The sequence below is a fragment of the Mirounga leonina genome, unplaced genomic scaffold, assembly GCF_011800145.1.
Source record: "Mirounga leonina isolate KUSES-001 unplaced genomic scaffold, KU_Mleo_1.0 Mir_94, whole genome shotgun sequence".
In the NCBI taxonomy this organism is placed as follows: Eukaryota; Metazoa; Chordata; class Mammalia; order Carnivora; family Phocidae; genus Mirounga; species Mirounga leonina.
In genome coordinates this window covers 3,018,049-3,045,769 of record NW_023270855.1, presented here as the reverse complement: position 1 = coordinate 3,045,769, position 27,721 = coordinate 3,018,049, and the positions used below count along the sequence as shown (strand labels likewise).

The window sequence follows — 27,721 nt, the reverse complement described above, 5'->3', positions numbered from 1 at the left end:
TATGAAAAACCCATGGCTAATATCATTCTCAATGGTGAAAACCTGAGAGTCATTCCCCTAAGGTCAGGAAGAGACAAATATGTCCACTCTCATCACTTTTATTCAACATAGTCCTGGAAGTCCTAGCTACAGCAAACAGACAACAAAAAGAAATAAAAAGCATCGAAATCCATAAGGATGAAGTAAAACTTTCACTATCTGCAGAGGACATGATGCAATATATAGAAAACCTGGAAGACTCCACCCAAAAAACCCTGCTAGAACTGATAAACAAATTCGGTAAAGACGAAGGATACAAACCAATGTAAAGAAATCCACTGCATTTCCATACACTAATAATGAAGCAGCAGAAAGTGAAATTAAAAAACAGTCCCATTTACAATTACACCAAAAACAATAAAATATCTAAGAATAAACTTAACCAAAGAGATGAAAGACTTGTACTCTGAAAACTATAAAAACACTGATGAAGGAAATTCAAGATAAGATGACTCAAAGACATGCAAAGACATTCTATGCTCATGGATTGGAAGAACAAATACTGTTAAAATGTTTATACTATCCAAAAGAATCCACACATTTAATGCAATCCCTATCAAAATACCAACAGCATTTTTCACATAACTAGAACAAACAATCCTAAAATTTGTATGGAACCAGAAAAGACCCCAAATAGCCAAAGCAATCTTGAAAAAGAAAAGCAAAGCGGGAGGCATCACAATTCCAGACTTCAAGTTATGCTACAAAACTGTAATAATCAAAACAGTATGGTACTGGCATAAAAATAGACACACAGATCAACAGAAGAGGATAGAAAACCCAGAGGTAAACCTACAACTATATGGTCAATCTTTGACAAAGCAGGAAAGAATATCCAATGGGAAAAAGACAGTCTCTTCAACCAGTGGTGTTGGGAAAACTGGACAGCTACATGCAAAAGAATGAAACTGGATCACTTTCTTAGACCACACACAAAAATAAATCCAAAAATGGATTAAAGACCTAAATGTGAGTGATGAAACCATAAAAATCCTAGATGAGAACAAGGCAGTAACTGTTTTAACATTCGTTGTAGCAACTTTTTTCTAGATATGTCTCCTGAGGCAAGGGAAACAAAAGCAAAAATTAACTATTGGGACTACATTAAAAAAAACTTCTGCATGACGAAGGAAAACAATCAACAAAACTAAAAGGCAACCTGTGGAATGGGAGAAGATATTTGCAAATGATATAACTGATAAAATTATCCAAAATATATAAAGAACTTATACAACTCAACACCCCCCCCCCAATAATCCAGTTTAAAAATGGGCAGAAGACATGAACAGACATTTTTCCAAAGAAGACATACAGATAGCCAACAGATACAGAAAAGATGCTCATCACCACTTATCATTGGTGAAATGCAAATCAAAACTACAATGAGATATCACTTCCCACCTGTCAGAATGGCTAAAATCAGGGGCACCTGGGTGGCTCAGTCAGTTAAGTGTCTGACTCTTGATTTCGGTTCAGGTCATGATCTCAGGGTTGTGAGATTGAATCCCATGTCAGGCTCCACCTTGAACATGAACTCTCTGCTTAAGATTCTCTCTCCCTCTCCCTCTGCCCTTCCCCCCATGCTCGCACACTCCCCCTCTCCCCCAAAAAGAATGACTAAAATAAAAAACATAAGAAACAACAGGAGTTAGTGAAGATGTGGAGAAAGAAGAACCCTCTTGCACTGTGGGTAGAATTTGCAAACTGGTGCAGCCATTCTGGAAAACAGCATAGAGTTTCCTCAAAAAGTTAACAATAGAACTACCCTATGATCCACCAAGCGCACTACTAGGTATTATCCAAAGAATTAAAAAAAAAAACAAAAACTAATTCAAAGGGATACATACACTCTGATGTTTATAGCAGCATTATCTACAATAGCCAAATTATGGAAGCAGCCCAAGTGTCCACTGATGGATGGGTAAAGAAGATGTGGTATATATATACAATGGAATATTATTCAGCCATAAAAAATGAAATCTTGCCATTTGCAACAACATGGATAGAACTAGAGAGTATAATGCTAAGTGAAATAAGTCAGTCAGAGAAAGATAAATACCATATGATTTCACTCATATGTGGAATTTAAGAAACAAAACAAATGAGCAAAGGGAAAAAGAGAAAGAAAGACAACACAAGAAACAGACTCTTAACTTCCAAGAACAAACTGATGGTTCCTAAAGGGGAGGTGAGGGAGATGGGTGAAATAGGTAATAGGAATTAAGGAGTGCATGTGACATGATGAGCACCAGGTGATTAAAATAAAAACAAAAAATATCTATCTCTAGGGGCACCTGGCTGGCTCAGGTGGAGCATGCAACTCTTAATCTCGGGGTTGTAAGTTCAAGCTCCACATTAGGTGTAGAAATTACTTAAAAATAAAATATTTAAAAAATTTTTAAATGTATATCTACATCTCTATACCAACAGGCTTCCTGTTCTGGACCACAATGAAATAGACACACTTTTTCCTATTTCTCCTGCTAAGTACAGATTCTTTAAACTCTGGGCTTTAGATGTAAAACAAACATAAGAAGATTCAGAAGGATGGAGAGAAGAAGGTTAAGGACTGTGGGACCTGAGGAACAACAAGTGATGAGTTCTCTGGGGTTTCTACTTGTCTCACATATTCTAGACTAGGTGCTGGAGAAGACAGAAACTCAGAAATGCTAATGGGAGTAGGTAGGAAAAATCCCAAAGTCTTCTCTCTCCAGCCAAAGAAACAAGAATGGGGCAGCTTAGTGAGCCAGAAAACTTTTAGGCTAGTAACTGCCCTACCCCAGGCAAGCACCATGAAGAAAACCAGGCCCACCCCACTCCCATAAGCAAAAGTCAAATGGGAAACCCAGATTTCCACCCTTGTCCGACTGTAACAATTCCCCTGACTTAGGTGTCATGAGAAAAGATCAAGTTGGGAGTCAAGGTTTTCACCCCTGCCCAGCAGTAACAAGGCATCGAGGGAGGCAGAGTGGAAGCCAAAATCTTTCCCCACCATCCAGCAGTAATGTGGCCTCCCCACCACTGTGGTGGTTAGCGAGGATCATGTGGAAAGCATGTAGTAGCAAGGCATCCCTGCCCCTAGGACATGGTTGCTGAGTGGGGAACCTGGACTGCCACCTCCACCTGACAGAAATAAGACAGCATTCCCCTTCTTCCACTGGCAGAACATTTAAAACAGAAGATTTAAATAGAATCCAGAGTCTCATAACTTAATATTTAATATGTCGGAGATATAATTTAAAAATCATTTATCATACCAAGAACCAGGGAAATCCCATCTTAAACAAGAAATGACAATCAACAGATGCTAACACCAAAATGATACATCTTGGAATTATCTGACAGGAATTTTAAAGCAAGTGTGAACATGATTGAATCAAATGAAAAAAATTAAAAGTCCTATCAAAGAAATAGAAGATATAAAGAACCAAATGGAAATTTTAGGATTGAAAAATACAATAACTAAAAATTTAAAAACCAGTGGGTGGGCTCAATAACAGAATGGAAGGGACAGAGAAAAGACTTGGTGAACTTGAAGATAAAACAATATAAATTATGCAATCTGAAGAACATAAAGGAAAACAGACTAAAAACAAATGAACAAAACTTCAGGGACCTGTGAGACTGTAATAAATGAACTAATAGTAATGACATTGGATTCCCAGAAGGAGAGCAGAAAAAGGGTAGTGCTAAAAGGTATTTAAAGAAATAATGGCTGGGATGCCTGGGTGGCTCAGTCAGTTAAGTATATGACTCTCATATACTTATATGAGTATATGGCTCAGATCATGATCTTGGGGTCCTGTGATCAAGCCCCACATCAGGCTCCATGCTCAGCGAGGAGTCCGCTTCCCTCCCTCTTTCTCTTCCTCTGCCCCCCCCTTCAAAATAAATATTTTTTAAAAAGAATGGCTGAAATTTCCCAAATTTGTGATTTTATGGCAAAAGACATAAGCCTAGTCTCAGAAAACTGAGTGAACCCAACAGGATAAAGCCCCCAAAAGTCTACACTGAGACATCACAGTCAAACTTCTGAAAACCAGAGACAAAGAGAAAAAAAAACTTGAAAGCTGCAAAAGATAAGTGCCACCCAGCATATTGGGAAAAAACAACTCAAATGACAGTTGATTTCTCATCAAAAAACCATAGAGGTCAAAAGGAAGTGGCATAACTTTTTTCAAATCCTGAATAAAAAGAAATGTCAACCCCAAATTCTAAATCAAATGAAGCTAGCCTTCAGGAATAGAGGAGAAATAAAGACATCCTCAGACAGAGAAAAACTAAGAGAATTTGTTGTCAGCCATCTACCCTAAAAGAATGACTAAAGGAAGTTCCTGAAACAGAAATAATTTAAAAAGAAAAAGAAAAAGAAATCTTGGAACATCAGAAAGGAAAAATGAACATTAGAAAGAGCAAATCTATAGGTAAATACAATACACTTTCCTTCTCCTCTTGAGTTTTCTAAATTACACTTAACAGTTGAAGCAAAAAGTATAACATCGTCTGATGTGGTTCTCAGTCTATATAGAGGAAATATTTAAGACAATTATAAATGAGGGCGCCTGGGTGGCTCAGTCGTTAAGCGTCTGCCTTCGGCTCAGGTCGTGATCCCAGGACCCTGGGATCGAGCCCCACATCGGACTCCCTGCTCCGCGGGGAAGCCTGCTTCTCCCTCTCCTACTCCCCCTGCTTGTGTTCCCTCTCTCGCTATGTCTCTCTCTGTCAAATGAATAAATAAAATCTTTAAAAAAAAAAAAAAAGACAATTATAAATGAGATAGGGTAAACAGATTTGAAGGAAGGTAAGGTTTCTATACTTCACTCAAACTGGAAAGATGTTGACACCAGTAGACTGTGATAAGTTATGTATGCATAATGTAATTTCTGGAGTAACCACTAAAAACCTATACATTCAAAAATAAAAATAATATAAATCAAAATTAAATTCCAAAAAACCCACAGGAAGGCAGGAAAAAGAAAACAAACAAAAAACAGAGAAAACAGAAAATATTAAAATGGCAGACTTAAGCTCTAAAATATCAATAATTACACTAAATGTAAATGGTCTTAAAAACAATTAAAAGTAAATTTAAAAAAATGACTCAGCTAAATGCAAGGGCATTATGCTGAATGGGGCGGGGGAGCCAATCTCAAAAGGTCACATACTGGATGTTTCCATTTATATAACTGTTCATTTTCTAGGACTGCCATAATAAATTACCACAAACTGGGTGACTTAGTACAACAGAATTTCATTGTCTCACAGTTCTGGAGGCTAAAAGTGCAAAATCATGGTGTCAGCAAGGCCATGCTCCCTCTGAAGTTGCTAAGGGAGCATCCTTCCTTGCCTCTTCCAGCTTCTGGTAGCCCCAGACATTTCCTGGCTTGTGACAACATAACTACTCACTACATGGCATTCTCCCTACATCTCTTCATATATTCTTTGTCTTCTGTCTATGTTGGTCTCTACATCCAAATTTCCCTTTTTCATAAGGACATCAGTGATATTGGATTAGGGCCTATCCTGATGACCTCATTTTAACTTTATTAACTCTGTAAAGACCCAATTTCTAAATAAAGTCACATTCTGAGTTGCTGGCAGTTAAGTGTTCAACATACCTTTTTGAGGGAACACAATTCAACCCACAACAATAACATTCTCAAACTGACAAAATTATATAAATGGAAAACATGTTAGTGGTTAGGGATGGTGCAAGGTTAGGTAGTGGTTGTGACTATAAAAGGGTAGCATGAGAGAACTTTGTGGTGGTGGAATAGTTCTGTATCTTAAGTGCAGTGACAGTTACATAAATCCATGCATGTGATAAAATGACAGAGAACTACACACACATTTATCAATATCCTGATTTTGATATTATACTATTGGTATATAAGACATAACCACTGAAAAAAACTGTGCAAAGTGTACATAGGATCTCTCTACCTTTGCAACTTCCTCTGAATTTTTATTTCAAAATGGAAGTATAATATATGGTATGCCCACACCAAGACACATAATCAAGCAGTTTCAGAAAACAAAAAGAAGATCCTACAGCTTTGAGAGAAGAAAAAAAGCAAATACAAAGGTTCAACATGGAACATAAAAGAGCACAGAACAATGCCTTCAAAACTGAAGGAAAATGAGAATTCTATACCAGCTAAAATATCACTCAAGTGTAAGGGTAGAATAAAGATATTTTCAGACACATGAGACCTCAAAACAAGTATCTCTCATTAACCTTTTCTCAAGAAGCTACAGGAAGATGTGTTCCAGCAAAATCAGAGAGCAAACAAAGCAAGAGGAAGACAGAATCCAGGAAACAAGGATCCTACAATAGGAAAAAGGGAACTCCCAGGATAAACATCAGTACTAAACCTAGTTGGTTCAAAATGAGTGGCATCTATGTGAGCACTGCTGCTGTATCCATGAAGCCTGGGGGCTCCTTCTGAAGGGAGGATCACTACCTGCATCTGAAGGACACCTTTGGTGTAGTGGGAAGACATCAAGAGTTGGTAGTTCCTAAACCCAGGAACCTAATTTCTCATGTCTTGCTGTGAGATCCTAAATGGTGAAATGGGGATGATGATCCATCTCACAGAAGGCCACTGGGGGGAATTAGAGATGACATGTAATGGGCAACCAGATGGGAAAAAGAGCTCTCCAATCAGTTTTTCTGGCTCATTCTTACCTCTAGTTCATGGAGGGGAACAGGTTGTGATGGAAGGCAGGAAACACACTTGATCTTTATGGTCAGGGGATTTAAGTCCTGTTTTTGCTCCTCAGTCATGATAGGAACTTCTGTTTTTAAAGTCAAAAAACAATCTAAAATGCTGGCAGACTTCCCCCTGCCACGACTCACAACAGTTTGCCATCCTGGGGGGTGGGGAGGGAAATACGCACAGCATTAGACTGTTACTCATGACAGCCCAAGACAAGTACAAAGGGTTCAGGCAACCTGAAAAGAGCCAATGTTAAATTATAACCAAAAGAAGAAAACTTAAAAAAAAAAAAAAAAAGGAATTGGCAAACACCTACTACCAGCATATTATATGCCAGTTTCTCAAACTGAGGTCCCATAAGTTCCCTAAGAGAATTTAATTGTTGTGATTTAATCTTGATGATCATCTTGTAATATAAGCATCTCCTGAATCATTATAGATGTTCTGAGGATCCAGTGATGTTAAGGCATGCTCAAGTCTGGATATTGTAGATGCATGCACCTTGCGGGGTCCGTTCCTGGGCTCCTTTTCTCTTACTCTGGAGCTGGGCTCCTCAGCCTGGGCACTTGTGCCCCCAGGGGGACATTGGGTCATATGAGGAGGTAGTTTTGGTTGTCACAGGTGGGATATCGATGCTTAGGTGGTACCCTCAAGCAGTCTGATTTACTTGGTCTGAGATGTAGCCTCCATGCTAGGGTTTTTATTTTTATTTTGTTTTTTTAAGATTTTATTTATTTGTCAGAGAGAGAGAGCACAAGCAGGGAGAGAGGCAGGCAGAGGGAGAAGCAGACTCCCCGCCGAGCAAGGAGCCCAATCATGACCCAAGCCAAAGGTAGACACCCAACCGACTGAGCCACCCAGGCGTCCCCAAGCTAGGGTTTTTAAAAGCTCCCCAAGTGAGATGCCTGGGTGGCTCAGTCAGTTGGGTGTCTGCCTTCTGCTCAGGTCATGATCCCAGAGTACTGGGATCAGGTCCCACGTTGGCCTCCCTGCTCAGTGGGAAGTCTGTTTCTCCCTCTCCCTCTGCCTCGCCCCCAAGCTTGTGCTCTCTCACTCTCTCTCAAATAAATAAATAAAATATTTTAAAAAAACATAATAAAAGCTCCCCAGGTGATTCAGAACCACTGTTCTAGTATAGTAACTACTGGCCATTTGTGGCTACTTAAATTAAAATTAAAATTAAATACAGTTTAGGGATGCCTGGGTTGCTCAGTTGGTTAAGCGTCTGCCTTCGGCTCAGGTCAGGATCCCAGGGTCCTGGGATCGAGTCCTGCATCAGGCTCCCTGCTCAGCGGGGAGCCTGCTTCTTCCTCAGCTTGCACTCTCTCTCTGACAAATAAATTTAAAAAATCTTTATAAATAAATAAATAAATTAATTAATTAATTAATTAAATACAATTTAAAATGCAGTTCCTTCATCACATGAGTCACATTTCAAATGCTCAGTAGCCATGTGTAGCTATGAGCTACTGGACCAGACAACACAGATCTGGGACATTTCCATCACTGCAGAAAGTTCTCTTGGAGAGTACTGCTCCAGGCAAGCACTTTAGAACAGAACACATTCAAGAACACATAATGCCAGGGTCTCTGTCATGGAGGCCAGTGGTGCTGCTTTAACAGGTGTGGTCCAACGAGAAAAGCCTAGATCCTGATGCAGAACATAACCGGTACATCGGAGCCGAATCAAACATGGCACACCTCCGGCTAGGACAGTTTGCGGTAGCGCAAGTAGGGAAAAGGGTGGGTGAACGGAGCCACCACGTGGGACACACATAGCTGGGAGAATATTTTTCTCATGAAAGGGGTCCATACATTTTACCAGGTGGAGACATATTGGTGTGGGGGCTGGGGGGGAGATCAAATCCTCCAGCTGTACAGAGAGGCCTAGGCTCACATCCTGGCTCTCTTATCCTATAGTCACATGGCCTACAACAAGTTAGAGGCTCTGTGGGGCTTAATTTCCTCCTGTGCAAAATGGGCAGAGATCCCACCATGCTTAGGGTGAAGGATTAAGAGGGTTTATGTAGGAGAAGTTGCTGGGAACACTGCCCAGCATATAGCGGGTGCTCAAAAAGATCAGCTCTGCTCCTTTCACAGGCTTGTAAATGTATTTCTAGGGCACAGGAAGGCCCAGTCACTCATGCTCAGAAAGAGCTTCACTTCTAAAACAAGTCACGGGCCCGGGATGTGCAGCTGAGCACATGGGCCTGAGCATGGGGCCACGTGCAGCTCCTGGGGGCAGCCCCCAGGGCTCCCACGACTTTCTCTTCAACAAAGCTCACTCATTAAGGCCATAACTAATCATGATTTGTGTTCTAGAACTCTGTAAACCTTTTCATGGAAAAGACTGCCCCGTTTAGAAGAAATCTCCAGTGCAAACGTGCACTCAAATCATCATTCAGAAATTTAGGGAGGCGTCAGCCATAACTCCAGGGTAGGGTTTCACAAACTCAAAACCACAGATACTTGAGGACAGAGATTCTCGGCTGTGGGGACTGTCCTGTGCATTATGGGACAGCAGCTTCCCTCTGCTCCCACCTGTGACAACCAAAACTACCTCCTCATACGACCCAATGTCCCCCTGGGGGCACAAGTGCCCAGGCTGAGGAGCCCAGCTCCAGGGTAAGAGAAAAGGAGCCCAGGAACAGACCCCGCAAGGTGCATGCATCTACAACATCCAGACTTGAGCGTGCCTTAACGTCACTGGATCCTCAGAACAGCCTTGTGTGGCTGCTACCATCTCTGCTTCGTAGACAGAGAAACTAAGGTCCAGAAATGTTCAGAAGTCATCCAAGGTCTCTTGGCCAATAAGCGGTGGGACCCATGTCCAAACCAGGCCTGCCTGGTGACACTTGGCCCCTCCACTACACAAAAAAAATAAGAGCTCATTCCAGAGTCTTTCAAAACTCTTAATGGGTCACTGGCCAACAAATATTCACCACTAGGGGATGTAAAGCCTAGGGCCTAATTTGAAATCGAAGATGATTACCAAAAATTATCATGCTGGTTTTGGAATGATCTTATGCTATTATTCTACGGCAAAAACAAACATCTAGCTGGCCTGCCGAGCCAAGGCCCTTCTTAGCTTAGGACCATAAACCATGCTATCGGTACAAGGGAGGAGGTTTACCTTTCTGCCTTCCTTGCTGGAGGCCCAGCACCCTGCACCCAGCCCACCCAAATGTTCTGAACAAGCAGCGGCCACCTCCACACCAGTAACCTCTCTGAGTCCTACTGTGTGCAAGTTTATACACATTATCTCACGTGATCCTTCCTGCAGCCTCCCGGGGTGGAAATTCTCACCCCTATTCTACAGATGAGGACATGGAGTCGAAGAACTCAGAGAACGTGGGCAACTTGCTGGGCAGTGGCTGAGCCAGGATTCAAAGTCCGTTTGTCACTGGTGCTCTTGGAATCATTGTCTCCGTACAGGGCTGTGACAGTGCAGGTTAGAGAGAGGGGAAGCCCAGACACTTCTGGGCTTCACCCTGCTGGAAAAAGTCACGCCAGGATGGTTGAGACCATCTGAGCTTCTCCTTCCTCCCACAGCAAAATTAAGCAGCAAAATCAACCTCGACCCAAAGTCAGCGGATGACCCGGAGCTCACCCATCTATAGGCACGGGTTTCTCTTGGGGATTCAGCCCACAAGGTGTTCCCCAGAGATGTGTGCCCTGGGCAGGAGCGTGCAAGCACTGTGCGGAGGCTGGGTCCTCCTGGAGCACAGCCTGAGAGTGGGTATGCGTCTCTGAAAATTCATTTCTCTAGAAAAGACTCCAATGCCACAGGAAAGCTAAGACAGCCTGAAAGGTCCAACTTTAGGTGAAAGCGGATTTTCAAAAATCCATTTAAAAGTGAAAACTAGGGGCGCCTGGGTGGCTCAGATGGTTGAGCGTCTGCCTTCGGCTCAGGTCATGATTCCGGGGTCCCGGGATCGAGTCCCACATCGGGCTCCCTGCTCGGCGGGAAGCCTTCTTCTCCCTCTCCCACTCCCCCTGCTTGTGTTCCCTCTCTCGCTGTGTCTCTCTCTGTCAAATATATAAATAAATTCTTGAAAAAAAAGAAAGTGAAAACTAAAAAATTAATCGTATTTCCTCAAGATGTATCAACATCAACACAAGAGCTTGTGAGAATTTGATTTTCCTGGCACCTGTGGAACTTGATGCTGACTTTCATGAGGTAAAACCTCAAGCCGCTGCAAGGGTTTGTTCCCGCTCAAGATAGTAGCCTAGATTTCTGCAGATTGGCCAGTAGAGGGCGCACATTCACCCTGATGGCCAAAAACAACAACAACAAAATGCCTACAATGAAATAGGCTTGAAATGATTTTCTCTGAAAAGAAAGAGGGTTTCCCCTCCATGTTACTATTTTAAAAATGAAGTCATATAATTTTACCCAAAATACATTCTGAGCTTTTCATTGTCAAAACCTAGGGATATAACATGCATACCTTCTTATTTGTCAAACCGTAGAAAACCTAGTTTCCAAATTGTGATAGATCTTACAAAGCAAAGAACGAAACCCCTGTTCTGCCCCTGAGCTATGTGACCTCAAGTGAGTAGCTTTGCCGTCTGCGAGTTTTGATGCCTCACAGGACAAAGGACAGGCACCCCGAGAGCCCCCCTCCAAGCTTACTGGGAGGCTCAGTGTTTGCCATGAGCAGGACGGGACAGAAATACCGGCTCCTTCCCTCATTTCCTCTACTAGATGTTTTCGTAAAAATCTGTAGGACGATGTTTATAAAAAGCAGCATCTTATTTAGCAAACAAAATCAGCACAACTATTCTCACAGGTTTCTTTGGAACCAGGCCTGAGTTCAAACCCTGGCCTCGCCCTTACTTGCTGTGTGATCTTGAACAATACGTCTGACCTCCCTGTGCCTCCTTCTCCTCCTCTGTACAACAGGGACGCTTGCCTGCACTTTTGCTGAAGTGACTATGAGCGTGAAGCTAGGTGGCAGAACAGAGGCTTGGTCAATGCGAGCATCCTGTTTATGGACGTTCTAGCCACATAGGACAAGACAACCAGAACCTGTTGGGACCAGGAGTAGCCACCTGCAAGGAGCGGCATCACCACCAGCTCAGTGGAGAAGGTACCATGCTTCCAGTTTCCTTCCACCTTGAGGTCAGTTTCCTCTTCTGCTCGAGACTTCTTCCTTTTCTTCTGGCTCTTCTTTCTCCCCTCTGAGTCTTTCTGTTTAACTGTGAAATCAAAGGAAGGACATAAGCATTCAAAGGAGCTCATATCCAAGCTACCATATGTGAAAGCATACATGCATACCTACAAGGTTCTGGAAGATCCTTGAAGGCGGAGGTTGTCTTTTGTGCTGCTGCCCTTCCCCAGCAACCAGAAAATGTGTCTATGTGTAGATAGCAGACCGGTTGTCAGTTACATGCAGGAAGATCCTGATCTCCCACCTGGTCCAACCCAAGAACACGGGCAGAGGGGGCTGAGGTTGGATGATGACCAGCACCGCCACATACCAAACTTCTCCCCCAAGTCAGCTCTTAACCACAGGGTAGGGCTGAGGTTTGGGCTGTGGAGTTGAACCACCAAGGTTCCAGAACCAGGTCTCCCCCCTCCCTAACCATCCTAAGCCTCAATCACTTCATCTGTAGAATGGGGGGCAATAGCACCTGCCTTGTAGGGTGTTGAGAAGAGTAAATGAGCAAAGGTACATGAAATATTCAGCTCTGTGCTAAGCTCAGATCCAGGGGAGAAAAGAGGAGACATACATATCTAACGTAATTGAAGCCATGAGCTATTTGTTCTGTGATACAAAGACCAATGGAACAGACTATAGAAAGCCCAGAAATACACTGCATGTATAAGGGGACTTAACAGATATCAGAGGTGGCATTTCAGATCAGTGGGAAAGGATGGACTAGTCAATTAATTATACTGACTATCCATTTGGAGGCAAATGAAATTATTGGGCACCTCGTGCCATATGCAAAATGAAAGGCAGACTAATGGTGCAAAACAAAAAACTTCAAAATAATTAGAGGAATATATAGGAGACTCTACTGATGTCCGGATGAGGAGGATTTCTTAAACATTACCAAAAATACAAACTAGAAAGGAATAGTTACATAACAGGTATGCAAAACGAGACAGCACAAATAAAGTAAAAGGGTAAGTTGCAGACCCTGGCCTATGATGTTTACAGTGCATGTAAGTAACCATGATAATTATCCAGAAGATTTAAAGAATAAAGCTTATGGATCAGTAAGAAAAAATGTAAAACTCAGGGGTGCCTGGGTGGCTCAGTCGGTTAAGCATCTGCCTTCAGCTCAGGTCATGATCTTGGGATCCTGGAATCAAGCCCCGAGCCCCCAATTCAGGCTCCCTGCTCAGTGGGGAGTCTGTTTCTCCCTCTCCCTCTGCTCCTCTCCACCACTCATGCTCTTTCTCTCTCAAATAAATAAAATCTTTTAAAAAAAAAAAGTGTAATGGAATGCCTGGGTGACTCATTCGGTTAAGCATCTGCCTTCAGCTCAGGTCATGATCCCGGGGTCCTGGGCTCTAGTTCGGCATAGGGCTCCCTCTGCCTGCTGCTCCCCCTGCTTGCACTCACTCTCTCTCTCTCTTTCTCTCTGTGACAAATAAAATCTTTCAAAAAATAAAATAAAAATTTAAAAAAGCATAAGACCCAACAGAAAAATAAGCAAAGGAACAGGAATAGGTAAATCACATAAGACTGTGACCAAATAAGCATATGAGATGCTATCAACCCCATGAGGAATTAGGAAGTAAGCCCCTGACCATGTCAAGCATGGCTGATAATGTGGAAAAGCTGGAATTCTCAGGACTTCTGTCAGGAGGGCAAAGAGGTACAATCCAGAGAATAAAAACCAGCAATACCTCCTGAGGGGTCAAGGTGCATTTCGCATGCCCTATGACCCCATTGGGCGAATGCCCTAGACTCTCTGGCCCAGGCACACAGAGACCTGCGCAAGAATGCTTGCTATCACAGTGTTGGTGACAGCGGGAAATGGGAGACAACTCAAATGTCCCTCGGTGGGGAGTCCACGGGTGGAGGATGGCATAGCCATCTGATGGGCTATGTTACAAGGAAGGAGCTGGACTTACATATATGGACACAAATGAACTTTAAAAATCAAGATGAATGCAAAGAGCAAGTTGCAGGAAGATACGTACAGTATGAAATCATTTCTGCAACTCATAAAAACAAAAATCAACACAACATTGTATGAATGTGTCAGAAAGAATGGGGTGGCAGGGAAGGGTCACACCAATTTCTATGTAGGATAGGGTATGCTTTTTTTTTTTTTTTTAAGATTTTATTTATTTATTTGAAAGAAAAAGAGTGAGAGCACAAGTAGTGGGGAGAAAGAAGCAGATTCCGGCCTAAGCAGGGAGCCCGATTCGGGGCTCAATCCCAGCACCCTGGGATCTCGACCTGAACCAAAGGCAGATGCTTAACTGACTGAGCCACCCAGGCACCCCTAGGGTATGCTTCTTGAAAGCACAGCGTGCAAAAGAGACACCCTGTATCTGTAAACTTTTCTTTTTCAAAAAGAAAGAAGGAAGGGAGGATGAGAGGGATGGAGAGAGGGAGGAATGAAGGAAGGAAGGAAAGAAACACAGGAAGAAAGGAAGAAAGAAAGAAGAGGACAGAGCAAGGAAAAAGAAGGAAAGAGCAAGAAAGAAATGAAGGAAATGTGGCAAAATATTAACACCTAAATTGTACATACATTGTTTATTTTTTGTGTACTCTTCTATTTTTTTTTCAAAATAAAAAAGATGGTTTGAAAATCTCATTAAAATGCTTAAAGAGTATTTGTGAAAAGCAAGGCTATTTAATCTGGAAAAGAGAAAACTCAGAAACTAAGTCGAAGGTGTTCAGATATGAAAGTGTGGACTAGTCTTTTAGGGCCTTAAAAAAGGAATGTGAGTAACTGTGTTTCTGACGCCTGGCAGAGAGCCTGCCTCAAGCAGTCACTTCTCTCTGCAGCTTTGGAGTGTTGAACTCGAACAAGGAAAAGCAGATTAATTGATAGACAGTTAAGGAAATGATTTGTAGCAGTTACAGCTGTACAAACAGGAAGTGGACCATCCCAGGAGGCAGCAAGTGCAAGGGCTCTAGAATATTCCACCTCATACTGGAAACCTAACTGCTTGCTGAAAAACTGGTGAGGAGAACAAGGTCAAGAATGAAGAGGTCAATGTAGTGGCTTCTGAGGACCCTTGCCTCTCTGTCTGTTCCTAAGACTACAAGCTTCTGCATGAGTGGTTCCTGTGACCTGGGATACTATTTCCCTCATTCCACCATGAGAAGCAAATAACTGCTTATCTTCTGAGAGTCTTTCCATAAACCCGACTCTTGGGCTTCCCCAACATACCTACCTACCCTACCACAGCATCTATCACATAGGAATGTAGTTATTTATTTGAAAGTCTACAGTCAACATTAGGGATTTTCATGCCCCCCATGTTCACGACATCGTGAGTCAGGAGCACGGAAACACTGGTGGAGTGGGAAGAGATGTTGTGCGGATGGGTGAGATGATGCGGGTAAGTGAATGGGATGAGGTGGGATGGAATGCCTGGGTGAGGCGAGACAGAATGGGTAAGCTGAAAGTGTATGTAGTGTTCTTTTACTTTCAAGTAACATTTGGCCAGATATCAAAGAATCTTTCTGAAGTATCTGAATTTGAAATATTTCATAATTCTTCTAAGTCTAGTTATATTATAAAATTCCAAAATCCCATCCTAACTTACTTTGAAATTTTTGCTTTTCTAACATGTTTGTTAAGCTGTTAAATGATGATCTCTCAGTTAATTCCTTCATCTCCATCCCAGATGCTGCTCCCAAAGAAAGAGCTGTTTCTCTTGAAATACTCCATCTAGAAAATACACAGAGAGAAAAATAAATGAAGGTGAAAAAAATCAGGACCAAATCTAAGAATCTATTTACTGCACCATATGTGAGATTTTTATTTATTTTAGATTTTATTTATTTGTTTGTCAGAGAGAAAGAGCACAAGCAGGGGGAGTAGCAGGCAGAAGGAGAAGCAGGCTCCCCGCTGAGCAAGAAGCCTGATGTGGGGCTCAATCCCAGGACTCTGGGATCATGACTTGAGCCCAAGGCAGACGCTTAACCGAATGTGCCACCCAGGCGTCCTGTGAGCAGATTTTTAAAAAATGACATTGCATTCCTCTAACCTATGCTTCTTAAATTTCAATGTGCATATGAATCACCTGGAAATGCTGTTAAATAAAATGCAGGTATGGTTCAGTAAGCCTGGGGTGGATCTGACGTTCCACATTTCTGACAAGTTCCCAGTAATGCCAATGCTGTTGCTCGGCAGACCACACTTTGACTATCAATTTCTAACTGACTAGAAATATTATGGAAAATAATATATTTTTATGAAAGCAGTCAAAACTCTAAAATATCCAGGAATTCATTTACAGGAATTATCCAACATCTATAGGAAGAAAAAAAATTAACTCTATTAAAAATCATAGAGGAGGAGCTGAATTAGGTGAAAAGATATACCATAATCATGGATGGGAGAGGCTCACAATGTAAAAATGTCAATTCTTCTCAAATTAGTGCATAAATTCAACACAAAAAACAATTTTTTAAAAGTCAAAAATTTTTAATGACATAGTCCCTTTGTTCTCCCCATCCCATTCTCCCAAGCCACCAGCTGGGCCTCCATTCTACCTCTGCTCCCCACAGCATCCAAGGAATCTCCAGATCCTTCTTAGGCTCTAAGAGCAACTGCACTCACAGCAGGAAACGCTGTGGTCTCAGTGATCTGAAGATATGGGCTGGAGTCCTGGCTTTACCAACACTCCCAAGAATTCCAGTTTTAAAACTTTGAGCAAATCACTAACCACTCTGTTATGCTGTGAAGAAAACGGAGATAGTAATACCACCTCACAGACTGACCATGATGAGGATTGAGATAAACCAACAAGTGCAAAAGCACAGTGCATGTTTGCACTCATAAACACAGCATTCCTTTCTCTATTCCTTTAATTTCACCCAGATTGCATGAGCTCTGACTAAGTTACTAAAAATCCACATGACTCCTGGTGAGAGTCTGTAGAGCTTGTACAAGAGGGGGTTCCACTCCCACTCCCTAAAATAACATGGGTCCATCCTTACCGAACTGTGGCAAGATCTTCCATTCTGGGTATCTTTTCATATTCCTCGGAGATCTTGGGAAAAGTTTCAGACTCTGCTGGGTGAGAATCTGATAATATTTATTAGCAAATGGACGTCCTGTTCCATTCTAGTTCATTAAGAAATGAGGGCCCTTTACTCATTTTGTAATGGCAGTCACCAAGCAGAGGGATGGGTGTGTGGTGAGCATAAAAAGGCTGGTTAATAATAAACGAGTAAATGAATGAATATACAGACTAATTAGGATTATTTGGACAAATGGAGACAAGAGGAAGCCTCCAATTTCTTATATAATATCCCACAGAGGGAAAACAAAGAAAGGAAAAAAAAGTCTATTATCTATTCAGTTGTCCAATTCAACACTGTTTACATTAGAGGATACTGGTAACACTCCCAAGATCCCTACATCCCCACCTACAGGGAATGTTACAGTGCTACCAGCAGATGAAAAATTATGTAGTCGCCACAAATGGAGTTTATGCAAAGTTCTTAAGTAAATAGGAAAGTGCATGTTAATAGGAAAGTGCATATTAATCTCGGAATACAAAACCTCAAAATACAAAATTATGTATCCAGAACAACCCTATCTATGTAAAAAAAAATCTTACAACAAAGGAATTTGCCATGATAACCAAAAAATTACAATGCTTGTTCCTGGTGATAGAACTATAGATTGATTTCCCTGCTTGGTTTATACTTTCTATATTCATTGACGTTTTCTAAAAACAAAAACAAAAACAAACCACACATATATAACTTCTATAGTTAGAAAAGTTTTGTAAGTCATGAAATAAAAATTAAACAAAAAGAAGGGATCAACAACAAAAAGTGATTCCCGCACTGAAACAGCACTGGGTTCTAGAGTGAACCAGCACCAGCAGGAGTTGCTGATACACAGGAAGGATCCCAGTGTACATGCACGATGCCAGCAACACCCATCTATCCCCTTCCCTGCCATCGACTTCCCCCAGCTTGTCCACAAAGTCATGTCCACTCACCATGCAAAGACTTGATGTGTTTTCCTGCTTTTTCTGCTTTTTCTTGTGCATCCTCCTGGTTCCACTCCTCTTTGATGTGTGGGGCCTGTGCAGATAATCTTCTCTGATTTAAAACCAAATTTTTCACTTCCTCTAGAATGTAGGAGAACCATTGACTCAATCAATCAGAAATGCTTACCAAACACCTTCTATGTGTACGGCACTCTCCTAGTGCTGTAGATGGAGCAGGTGGATAAGACAGGCAGGGCCCCTGCCCTCCAGGAGCAGTTGCCTAGGCACTGCTTCAAAATATCAGGAAATCCAGGGCGCCTGGGTGGCTCAGTCGTTAAGTGTCTGCCTTCGGTTCAGGTCATGATCCCAGGGTCCTGGGATCGAGTCCCACATCGGGCTCCCTCCTCGGGGGGAAGCCTGCTTCTCCCTCCCCCCCTCCTGCTACTTGTGTTCCTGCTCTCGCTATCTCTGTCTCTGTCAAATAAATAAATAAAATCTTAAAAAAAAAAAAGTATCAGGAAATCCAATCCTCAACTGGCAATGGCTTCTTCCAAATAAGACCATTACATACTTGACATGCGTCCTTCCATTTAATCATCGCACTTCACTTGAAGGAAGGCACTCCCACTTCCCCTAGTTTACAGATGGGGAGTAGGACACATAACTTTCCTGTGGTCAGAGAGCTGGTACTTATTAAGCCAGAACTATCCCCCCCCCCCTTTCAGGGCTCCTTGCAGCCAGCTAGGGAGATGAGCCCTCTATCTTTCAATTCTATCAATATGGGACTCTGTATGCTTGTGGCAGCAACCAACATGTGAGGAATAATGAATGCAGATAATGGAAGCTATAAGAAAGAGGTGAAGAAAAGAAGAGATGCAATTGGATTCAGTGTTGAAGGACAGATACCAATTGTGGAGAAAGAGATGAGGCTAAGAGCCCGTGAGGTACGGCCCCATAGCTGAAGGCAGGTCTCACAACGGGGAAAACCCTAGTGTTTTCAGGGACCAGGAGTGAAGGTGAGAATAGCAGCGAGAAAAGAGGCGTGGGGAACAAATTAGAGGATGCCTTCAAGACCAGACTCAGAAGACGGACCTGGTTCCCTAAGCCACTGGGTGGCCATTAAAAAGGTTCAGAGCAATGAAGTGCCAAGGTCAAAGCAGGGCTATAGACAAGTCAGGGAACAGTGGCAGGAGAGAGGAGATGGGGAAGAGACCTGGATGCAGAGGGAGGAGCCAGCTGAGGGGTAGAGAGTCCCAGAGGACACCACACAGGCAGGAACACTAACCAGGTGTTGGGTGGAGTGATGGCCAAGAGCTAAGGGCATAGCCGGGGTCACATATGACTTAGGGGCTTCATGAATGGTGCAGTCTTTGTCCAGTAACTGAGAAACCAAGAAGCCAAGCAGATTTAATAGAGGAAAAATGCTGACTTTTGATGGGATGTTCCATTCAAGACCAGCAGGCTGAAAACTAACCAGTTCTGGGCATGGGACCTATGGTTCAACCAAATACATTTCCCATCCTCTTTGGAACATGAGCCAAACCTCTCATGCTGTTTCTGCCCTCCCACAGACAAGAGTTTCAAGAAGATACCTTTTAAAGTGAAAAAAGGCAGGACTTAGGACAACATGTACACCAGATGCATTTTCATTAAAATATTCTTTCTACTTACATATAAAATGCACAGGGAAATGATAGCAATGACTACCTCTGGTCAAGCATCATGTGATCTTATTTCTTTCTCCCTTGTGCTAGTCAATTTTTTTTTTTTTAGATTATTTATTTCAGAAGGAGAGAGAAAACGTGTGTGGGGAGGGGCAAACTCCCTACTGAGACCATCATCCCACAACTCCGAGATCCTGACCTGAGCAGAAATCACAAGTTGGACACCCAACCGACTGAGCCACCTGGGCGCCCATATGCTAGTCGATTTCTAAATTGTTTTACATAGTGAACATACACTGCTTATGGAAAGAAATGATTTAACGTAAGAGGCAGTGATGTCAGGCGTGAGATGGGGCTTGGGGAGGGGCAAGTGCTATCATTTCAAGAACACTCACAAAGGCCCATGGCCCTCCCTGCAGGGTCTAGAACACCCTTCCTCCCCCCTTTTCCGGCCAGCTGACTCCATTTACCCTTCCACACTTGGCTCCCATGGCCCCTTCTCCAGGAATCCTTCCTGATACACCTGCCCCAGCACCCCTGCTCCAATGTGAGCTCACTTCGGGGCAGATGTTTACCAGAAATTCTGGCTCAGCAGCTCTGGGGCAAGCCCTGGAATCTGCATTTGGGCAGCCCTCCAAATGCATCTAACACAGGTGGTTTTGAACCCCATGCTTTGAAGACATGGGTCTTTCGTTCGGTCCAAGCAAGAAAGTCACCTTGAATCCCATTTTCTCACACAGAAACCCTACAATGAGTAGTTTAGATATAAACCAATGATTCTCAGCCAGGGGTGATTCTGCTCCCCTCCGCAGGAGACCTTTGGCAATGTCTGAAGAAAATTTTGGTTGTCACAACTGGGAGGCTACTACAGGCATCCAGCAGGTGGAGGTCATAGATGCTGCTGAGCATCCTACAGTGCCCAGGACAGCTCCCACAAAAAGAAATTATCTGATCCAAAATGCCAACAGCACCTAGGGTAAGAAACCCCAGATGTAAGTGAAAGATGAACAGTCAGAAGTGCCAAGTCCCCGGTGCCAGAAAGGCTCCCCAGGAAGGCAGGCTAGAAAGACAGAGAAAGCAGAGGGTTGCTAGTCACCAAAAAATGGGTTCTGATTCTGGCGCTGTCACACACTTCAAGCAGGTGTCAGTCGCCTTTGCTCACTGTAAAATGGGGGTAACTATACTTATCTGGAGCCACCAACAGCAGTGATAATAGTACACACTCCTTCCATTCTTGGATGCACATCCCCGTGACATTTTGACATCTCTAAAAACTGGATGCATCTTACAATTAACCCCACAGCATAGTTTAATTGCAGCATTTTAGTTTTTAAATATAGACAACACACACTCTCTTTACTGCTGGGGGGGGTGCACCCCCATTCCCCTGCCTCGGGGCATATAAGCAGAGGAAGTGGGAAGGTGCCCAAGGTCATTGGCTAGTTCAAGAAGGGAGACAGGTTGAATTGAGCTGGCTGACTTCAAAGCCTGGATCTTTCCACTCCTACTAGCTCTCTCCTTGGAGGTGAGCTCAAAAGGGGACCTCCTGGCATTGATAAAATATTTACCCAGGGTGCCTCGGTGGTTCAGTCAGTTGGCATCTGCCTTCAGCTCGGGTCATGGTCTCAGGGTCCTGGGATAGAGCCCTGCGTTGGGCTCCCTGCTCAGTGGGGAACTTGCTTCTCCCTCTCCCTCTGCCCCTATCCCCTGTTTGTGAGAATAAGAATAAGAATCTCGAGGGTCTATATGAAAAGACTAATATGGTGGTCTCAGGGTCATGGGATTCTTAAGTTTTCTCTTGTTTCCTGGTGTTTTTTTGTCAGTGAACACCCAATACTCAGCCAGGAGACAGGCCGGTGGGGAATGCACATGTGGGTGCTGCCTGGGGACAGGAAGTCCAGAAATGTGACGGAGGTAGAGGTGGTGACCAATGCATATGCACACAGACACTGCCCACCCTCAAACACAACTCCAGGGGGCAGTACTTCCTGATGCTCAAGCTTGTCCTGGAGGGATGACACACCACTGACACTCAAAGCCACATGTGCCCCGGGAAAGTGAGATGAAGTAAAGGAGGGGACACTGGTTTTGATCCTGTTACCAGTGAGAAGTCATACGCCTCGAGAAACGTTTCAAACAAAACACAAATACCTGACTTACCGAAAGATCCTGTATCTTCTGAATACCCAGTATTCTTCAACCGGTAATACCTGACTTTTCTCGAAACCTTGTCCTTAGTGTCCCAGACCTTCAAGGTTATTTTGTGACAATTAATTTTCTTTAGTAATTCCTTCGTCACGTTGATGTTAAAAGTTTGGGTCCATGACACCCAGACTTTGTCCCCTTCGTGCCATGGCCTCACTGTCTGTGTAAAAGAACACCAAGAGGCTCTAAGTGCAGGACTGGGAGGCTTAGCAGCCTGAGGTTACTGCTGCCAGCCTCGTCCTCCAGGGCGCTGCTCTCCACCTGTCTGCCTTCTGTGCCTGGCGCTCCCCCAGCCCCCACCTCACATCAGGAAATGGGTGTCCTGGCTGGGGCCCCGTCACACGTCTGGGTTCATCGGAAAAGACAGAGTCAAAGCAATTACCTGCCAATCGTGCCCTTTCCAGTAACTTCCAAGCACTGACCCGGAGTCAGGCCATAGGCAGGCGGGTGCGTGTGTGTGCGGGCAGGCAGGTATGCACACACATGGATACACACAGGTACTCACACAGAGAAGGAAATCACAAGAGCGGCAAAAACTTTTGAAACACCAAAGAAATGACTAAAGATATATAAATAGTCTGGTAATGGGTATTAGGAGGTCAGTGCATATCCTGCATTTCTAGCAAGCTCCAGGGGAAGCAAGCACACTTTCTGTAGTATTAAACTGTATGTGAGGTGTGTGTATACACACACACACACACACACACACACACCTTTACTCCTGAGTCCAGGAACACTTTGGCCACCATTGGAAACACCACCATGTCAACTTTTTTAGGCTCCGCATCATCGGGCAGAAGGAAATACTCAATGTGGTAGTAACGCCGAACCTTTGCAGCAGGTTTGTCCATTTTAGGGTGTTTCTTGTATTTTTCCATCAAAATTGTATATTTTCCTTTATAACCTAGAAGACACGGATTTAATGAGTCTTGTTTGAACCTCACATGGGAAAGCACACCCGTCTCCACAGTTCCCTGGAACCAAAAAAGAGCCTGATGCTGTGGGAGGCCGCCCACCCCATGCTGTCTGCCCCACTCGGGGCTGAGATGCAGGTCCAGGCCCCCTAGCCAGTGGAGTAACAGGGTGCAGAAATTCACTGCATGACGCTGAGAGGGAGCGCCTCCTTACATTTTTCACCTGTGGTGCTTCACCTGCCTCCCCCTGGTCTTGGTGGTAAAAACAGTTCAAGTCTCCAAGAAGACGGGTCAATTCTAAACATGGTATATATATACATCTAACTAAAGAGCCTCCAAAATATCTGAGGCAAGAATGGATAGAACTACAAGGAGAAGCTGAAACTAATCTTCAGGGGGGTTAGTGCAAGTAGACAAAAATAGATATATATCAAAAGTGGAGTTCTTTTCTCTGCCCCTAATCTTAGAGGTTCAATCATGTGACTCCCTTTGGCCAAAAAAATGTGAGCAGGTGGGAGGTGCCCAAAGACTTGAAGAGTTCTGGGTTGTCTGGGCTTGCCCTCTCATGTGTCTCTGCCTTTCTATAACAAGAATGTGTCTGGCTGACCCACAGGTCCAGGAGGAGGATGAGAGACACGGGGAGTAGAGCGGAGCCACCGCAGGGACCCTAGCCTGGAGCCGCTGACTTGCTTATCCAGGAGAACAGGGGATTCCAGTCTGAAGCCCCTGACTTGGGAAGTTGTTTGGGTTTGTTACACAGAATTTGGGGGGCAACAGGTAATTGATAAACCTATACGCTCAGAGATTTTCATTCAATACATCTGAGAATTTAAACAAGGGATTTGGTGATGCACAGCCAGATCATGAGAACCCACGCTGTATGGGTTCTCATTTACTCATCCACAAAAAGCAGAAATAATACCACCTGCTTTTTAGGGTTGTTGAGAGGATTAAGCATGTGAAGCCTATTTAATCACTCACTTGTCTGGCCCACAATGGGCTCCCTAAAATTGCAGTTTCCTTCCTGACCTCTGCTGCTGGCATTGGCCGCCTCACTTGGGGAAGCCAGTGGAGGGAGCTCAGGTGCCCCAAACTTCTGGGAGAAGGTCATTAGCGCACCCCATTTTGCGGAGAGTGTTGGGATTCTGCTCCAGCACTTACCAGTGTTCACCGGGAAGGCCAGTGAGATGATGAATTTGCAGGGGACAACCTGGGGCACATCAGAGTTGAAGGTGCTGGCAGGCCCATATGAGGACTCGCTGCTGCATGGGTGCTCAGAGTCTGACTCCTGGGCTTGGGCTTTGACCTTCAGGTACTCCTCCATATCACACTCACTCCCAGACTGGTAAAAGCTGGCCATGGAGGACATGGGCCCCATGCTCGCCCTGTCCTCATCCTCCCACTCCCAGGCATGCAGCGACATTCTGCAGAGCACCCACGGGCGTGGCACTCCTGGCTGCAAGAAAATAAAGGCGCTGCTGTCACCTCCCTCTGTTCCCAGGAGGTAAGCCCTGCCTCTTTCAGGATGACCCACCCTTCCCCTCCTTCCCTTCCCCTGTCCCGTCCTGGGTTGAACGGCCAAGGCCTCAGACACTGCCTGGCATGCAGTAGGCACTCAACAATGAACCACAGAGAATGGTGGCTTGCAGTAATCATGATAACAAGCAACCCGTTTCTCCAACTTGAGTCTCTATCCTCCCCCAGCCCCAGCTGCTCCTCCTTTCACGAGTCAATCACTGGCACTCTGGAATGCCAGCTCCAGCTAAGTGCAATTACCCAAGAACCGCAAAGTTGGGAGAAAACCCTGTGCTTCCACCAGGGGAGGCCTCAGGGCGAGGGCAGCGCCAAAGCCCAGGATGAGTTTGCAATGTGGGGACAGGCGAACCGGGCAAGGGGACAGCAGGTGCAAAAGTCTGGTGAGGTCAAAGGGGGGGGGAACCCCCGAGGCAAGGCACGAATGGCCCTGAGTGCTGGGTTCAGGGCACAAGCTCAGGGTCCATGGAGGAGGAACCCGGGCTAACGTTTTGCTTAGAACGGGGTGCCCAGCTGGAGCGGCAGGTAGAGAGGGACCTTCGGTACCTGCGAGGGGAGGCGCTGGGCAGCAGCCTGGGCGTCACGGCCCCCAGGCGAGAAGGCTCCAAGGACGCAGTCTGCCCACCGGAGCAGGACGCCGCTGCGCAATTATGTTTGACAGTTGCTAGGAGACGGGCGGGGCTCCGGCCCCGGGGCGGGGCTCCTCTTGGGGGCGGGGCTCCTGGGGGCGGGACTTCCCGCCTCGGCTGCTGTCCCCGGACCAGGTGCACAGACAAGGTCTGGCAAAAAGGTGTATCCGAATTCAGAAACTAGTTGCCTCGTTTCATTTACTCATTCATTCATCCAATCTTTAAGGATATTCCTACTCTGAACGGGAGCACCTATTATACGCCTCGCCCTTACCTACAGTACAGGGGGCTCGGCTCCCCCTATTCCTCCACATTCTTCGATAAAGGCAAGGGAAGCAATGAGCTCTGAAAACTCTGATAACTCTACCCCGCCCCAAACCTCTTTCACATAGACTCTCTACTTCTGTCGCTGATGTCCTTAAAAAATCATGAGAATTCTGTTTAGTAATCATGAGCCCCAACTCAGGGATGAGGAAACTGAGGCTTAGATTGGTGGGGCGACCTGCCTGAGGTCACACAGGCGAGTGTGTCGCAGCAGCGCTGGACTGAAAGCCAGACTGACTCCAAAGCCTGGGCTGGTCTGCAAACACTCCCCTCTCAATCCCCTCCCCCCCCCCCCAGCTGGGAGGCTAGCTGTTGATCCCAATGTAGATCACAGAATACCCAAGGGGTAGGGTGCAGGGACACACCACAGAGGTAACTAGCAGGAGGGGGCAGGCTTCATGGAGGAGGTGATAAAAGCCAAACTTTGGGGTTTGCCAGGCAGTGAAAGCAAGAGAAAGTATTCCAGGCAGAGGGAACGGTATATACAAAAGCCCAGACGGGTGAAGGTGCATGGCAAGTTCAGGGAAGGGATGATGAGGCTGGAGTGGTGCGCAGGGCCCCTGGCACACAGGTGTGGAGGGCAGGCAGGGCTCCAAGACTATGGGCAATGGGGAGCCACATTAGGTTTTCTGTTAAGGGAGTGCAGCTCCACTCCACGCAGGTCATTTAAGAGAATGGGAGCTGAGGCTCCACACATGTGACTGTTGGGGAAACTGAGGCTCTGAGGGGAGATATGACCTACCCAAGGCTAAAGAGCAAAACTGTAGCAGAGCTGGAGCTGGAACCCAGGTCCCCTGCCTCCCATCTCCTGCCTCCGTAGTCCACCCCCAGGGGCTGAGGGCAGCCCCTCCTACAATACTGCCCACCAACTGCAGTCCTCCAACATTCCTCAGGTTGAATCAGTCTAAACAAACTGAAGCTGGAGAACAGCTGTGAGGGGAAATCACCAAATGGCAGTGAGCACCCTGGGGAGAAGGACTGAAACTCTGCCCACCAAATGCCATGCCACCCTATCGTACTGTACCACCAGCAGCCTGGAGACTACCGTCTATAAGCCAGGAAGTGCCAACGAGACACACACAGGGTTGGAAGAAGGCTACTGGGATACACCAGCTCCCAAAAGGTCCCATTAATAAGGGCCGGTTAGGGACACCACCCTCCCTTGCACAAGAGCAGGCCTCTTGCTCCTGGGGTCCCCCCTGCTGGCCTGAGGCTGGTTTCCCTCCAAAGGGTCCTTGGTCACACTACCATGCCGGGCAAGCAGCCAATCTCTGCTGCACCTCCTGTGGGGACAAGCTCTGAGTTCAGGATTGAGGGGCCCTGGGTCTTAGACAAAGGGCCATTGCCTGGTCCTGGATATACAACAGAATCACCTGGGAACATGTAAAAACTTCAATCCTGAGGCTTCACTCCAGACCTTCAGTACTAATTCTCCAGGGGTGGGGCTTAGGAACCAGAAACAGATCGTATTTTCCAAAGCTAGCCACCTCAATACATTTCCTTCCAGAAGTTCTTACAGAGTGATGTTGGTACCCCTCCCATCCAGTGGTGGGTCTAGGCCCTTCCCCCTTAAACCCAGATAGACCTCTGTGACCATCTCAGCCAACACAGTATGGCAGAAGTGACACTAGGACTTCTGAGGCCAGCTCATCCAAACTCCATGTACGTCTGCCTTGTTCTCTTGGGGAGCTCATTCTAAGAATCCAGCCACTATGTTATGTCCACATGTAGATGTTCTGGCCAACAGTTCCCAGCTGACTCCCAGCCTCAACCACCAGACATGCAAGAGTGCCAGGCTTCAGATGATCCTGGCTCCCAGCCTTTGAGCTACCCCAACAGACACTGTATGTAGCAGAAACCAGCTGTTAGCACCAGACCCTCCCCAAATTGCAGATTTATGACCAAAGTAAATTATTGTTGTCTTAAGCCACTGAGGTTTAGGATGATTTCTTGCACAATAATAAATGACTGTAATATACCTCACAATTTTCAAAGTTACCTCCCCCAAGATTCTACTGCATAGCCAAGGTTTATAACCACTGCCCTGAAAGAAATGGCTTCTAGGTCAAGCCCCAGAGGTCATGGGATGGAGTGAGGGCAAAGGTGTGCAGCCTGGTACTCAGGTGTGAGAGGTGGGCCCACAACCTCACCACAACAAAGATGGCTTCGGGACAGGCAAAGTCAAAGTATGTGTCCCAGATGCCTATTGCTGCATAAGAAAGCATCCCAATACTTAATGGCATAAAACAACAGCCCCTTTATTTGTGACAGTTCTCTGGATCAGCTGGGTGGTTCTTCACTGGTGGGGCTGGGGCTCACTCACTGGTCTGTATGATCTGTATCAATAGGGCTGGAAGGTCCAAGATGGCCTCAAATGTCTGGCAGTTGGTGACCTTGGCTGGGGGACTTCAATTCCCCCTCTGCCCCCCATGTGGCCCCTCATGCTCCACCAGGCTGGACTAGCTCCCTCAGAAGGCATTCTCAGGGCAGGGGTCCAAGAAAGCAAAGGTGCAAGCTACAAGGTCTCTTGAGACATAGGCTT

The 27,721-nt window shown here is 45.0% G+C and overlaps 1 protein-coding gene across 1 annotated transcript in view; it reads right to left on the bottom strand.

Annotated features, from left to right (window-relative positions):
• The window catches only part of CFAP92 (cilia and flagella associated protein 92 (putative)), a 32,038-nt gene extending 19,761 nt beyond the window's left edge, over positions 1-12,277 (bottom strand). Inside the window, exons 1-2 of the mRNA XM_034998079.1 lie at positions 11,814-12,277; positions 6,728-6,912 (exon numbers count right to left, since the gene is read on the bottom strand). Coding sequence (XP_034853970.1) covers positions 6,728-6,912; positions 11,814-12,033 — 405 coding nt within the window. The 5' untranslated portion in view covers positions 12,034-12,277. The remainder of the gene's footprint in view (positions 1-6,727; positions 6,913-11,813) is intronic.
• Positions 12,278-27,721: the final 15,444 nt, after the last annotated feature.